At 36.0% G+C, this 2,911-nt stretch overlaps 1 protein-coding gene across 1 annotated transcript in view; it reads left to right on the forward strand.

Annotated features, from left to right (window-relative positions):
- Positions 1-709: 709 nt before the first annotated feature.
- Positions 710-2,911, forward strand: part of LOC106465594 (solute carrier family 12 member 1-like) — a 46,309-nt gene continuing 44,107 nt past the window's right edge. The window contains exon 1 of the mRNA XM_013925828.1: positions 710-1,058. Within this exon, the coding sequence (XP_013781282.1) occupies positions 710-1,058 (349 nt within the window). The remainder of the gene's footprint in view (positions 1,059-2,911) is intronic.

A 2,911-nucleotide genomic window follows, 5' to 3' on the forward strand; every position in this document is an offset into this window, starting at 1 on the left:
CTACTTGGGTAAGTGCCTCTTGCTACAGCTTTTTATCAGCTTACAGTCTACCACTGGGTTAATTGTCTCTTGCTACAGCTTTTTATCAGCTTACAGTCTACCACGGGGGTAAGTGCCTTTTGCTACAGCTTTTTATCAGCTTACAGTCTATCTCGGGGGTAAGTGTCTCTTGTTACAGTTGACAGCCTACCACTCGAGTAGTAGCTTTGCACAAAGCTCAACAAATAGACAAACAACAATAATTTATCATCTGGCTTCAATCTCCCACTCGCTAGTTACCACTGACTATTTTTTCTTTCATTAAAATGTTTCATAAAAAAAAAAGCGTGTTTAATGTATCGTTTGTATAACAACAGGCCAGTCCACCAACAAATGCGACATTTTAAGAAACGTTTGGTAAACATTTAGTTCAAACGAATCTAAGTTCGCATACTTCAGACTGTGATACACGCGTTTATTCTTACAATATCTCCCGCGCACACTCAGATTATTCTACTGTGTTCAAGGAGGGCGCAACATGTGACAGCAAAATAGACGAAGGCATGTAAACTGACATACAGCAAAGATAGGTTTTCCATCTAGTTACTCGAGTGTGATTAATGCTCTTAGACTTTGACATTGAGAGTGAAAAAGGTTTATACGAACTTGTGTAGATTAATAAGTTATACAAAAAAAAAGGGTTGAATCAACAAAAGATATTATTTCTAGGATGAACGAACATCTGGAAAGACGCAAGAATTTTTCGGAGAGCGTCATTTCTCTTGAATACTTCAATGAAACGCTACTCGATCTAAACTTCACCGACAACAAAGAGCATCACCAGAATTTGTATGACCAACCAGTTATCAAAGAGGTACGAGTCACCACGCTCTGGGTTTTGGCTGTTTTTGGGGCTCTGGGGAACTCAATTGTACTCTATTGGCTCTGGAACCATAGAGCCAGAAAGTCACGTGCCCTGCGTCTCTTCTTGAACCTGACAATAGCGGACGTATTGGTAACGGTATGTGCCACTGGTCCTCAACTGGTCTGGGAATATTATGGGCGAGAATGGCGGGCAGGTGATGCCATGTGCCGGCTGGTTAAAATTCTCACAGAATTTCTCTATCTGTGCTTCCAATTACTTGATAGTAGCCATTGCCTTAGATCGTTACAAGTCCATCAGGCGACCTCTGACTCTTCCGTGGAAGGTAGATTTCAATTAGAATTACATAAGTAACTTAGAGAAATATTATTATAGCTTAGAATAGGAAATTTTAAAGAGCACTATGACAGATGTGATAGCTTAAAAGCAGAATTATCCTAAAAAATATTAAGTTCTCTGTACGTATATAAAATATAATTGAACTTATCACAAAATATTTGAATTTGTGTCGAATCTTGTATGGACTTAAATAATGTGCATAAAGCGAAATGTTCATTCTAGGAGTTATGTAATAAGCAGGTTCTAAAATGGTTTATATTTACTTATATATATATATCGTTAAGTAAGGCTAAGAAACAAAAGCAAAATATAAATGGGATCTGGTATGACTTCTCGCCGTGGCGTAAAGAATCACACACACACACACACACTGGACGGAGTGTGTTTGTCAGTAAGGTTTCTCGAAAAAGGCTGAATAGATTTGGACGAAAGTTCTTATACATTTGGACTATGACCCAACTTAGAACTGATTAGTTGTCGTAGGGTTAAGGTCAAAGGTCAAGGTCACGAAAATAAAAATAACCCCTCTCTGTTAACATGGGGACTGACTTTTTGCTCTATAACGCAGTCAAAAATGATCGTATTTTAATGAAACTTGGTGAACATATGTAGAATATTATTCCTCATTGTCCTGCCTAAAATGGTTCGTATCTGTTGATAACGACGAACATACGGACACATTGTTTGAGAGCCAACTATGAAAACGCTGCTAGTTACTATGTTAAACAACCCGCACCTTTTATGATATACTAGCAGAAATCAGCAAAACATTTGGGGCCAAATGAGTATTTTTTATTGCAACAGTACTTTTTTAAATACAGGATTTCTAAAATAATACACAATAATTACCATCGCAGACACCGAAATCCATAAGTCCATTTGTCTTAGTCCTGACATTAGTTAAGCCTTTATTAAATACGGTCTTTATTAGATAACTTAACACTGTAACTTGTGTACGTTTTTTTCTTTAGTTCAGTTAGGGCTAAGTTTCTTACCAAAATTAATACTATCAATAAATAAACTTCTAATATTATTGTACGACCTGACGTTAGACATTTTTAAAAACTTTGATAAACGTTTAATATGTTGTATAGTATATTTACGTCCTTTCTGACGTAACTCAACGATTTAACAAAGATACGTTTTCAAATTGCGAAAAAGGTGCAATTTTTTGTACATTTTATTCCAAATACATCTATAATATTCAACCAATCGTTGAATACTCGTTTCTAATTGATAGGAAGCCAAACTACTTAAATTACGTAATAAGTTGTTATGACGTTAGTGCGTTACCGAGAGACAGACAGACAGATACACCCTGTGTTTTATAGTATTAGATGTGGCTCTCGTATCGCAGAGTAACAAAGATTATGTTGTTCAAGCATACTGGATTGATAAAAAAAACAAAAAACGTTACCTCACATTTTATTCTCTCTGCACCAAACAAACGACATTTCTTGAAGTTAATTATTCAACGCAAGTTCGATAAAACTTCAGTAGTGTAAGCTAATATGGCAGATGCTATGTCTATCAGATATGCTAAATCGCACAGCTACAGATAGAAAGCTATTTTAGCAACATTCGAATATTTAAAATAAAGTAACAGATTCACACTCTACTCCAAGACCAGTTAGAAGAAATATCTGTTTCATACAGTTTAATGTGAAATGACAGTAAACCCTTGGACCCAGACGTTACATTGTAGCAAAT

This window comes from Limulus polyphemus, unplaced genomic scaffold (genome assembly GCF_000517525.1).
Source record: "Limulus polyphemus unplaced genomic scaffold, Limulus_polyphemus-2.1.2 Scaffold1994, whole genome shotgun sequence".
Classification (NCBI taxonomy): domain Eukaryota; kingdom Metazoa; phylum Arthropoda; class Merostomata; order Xiphosura; family Limulidae; genus Limulus; species Limulus polyphemus.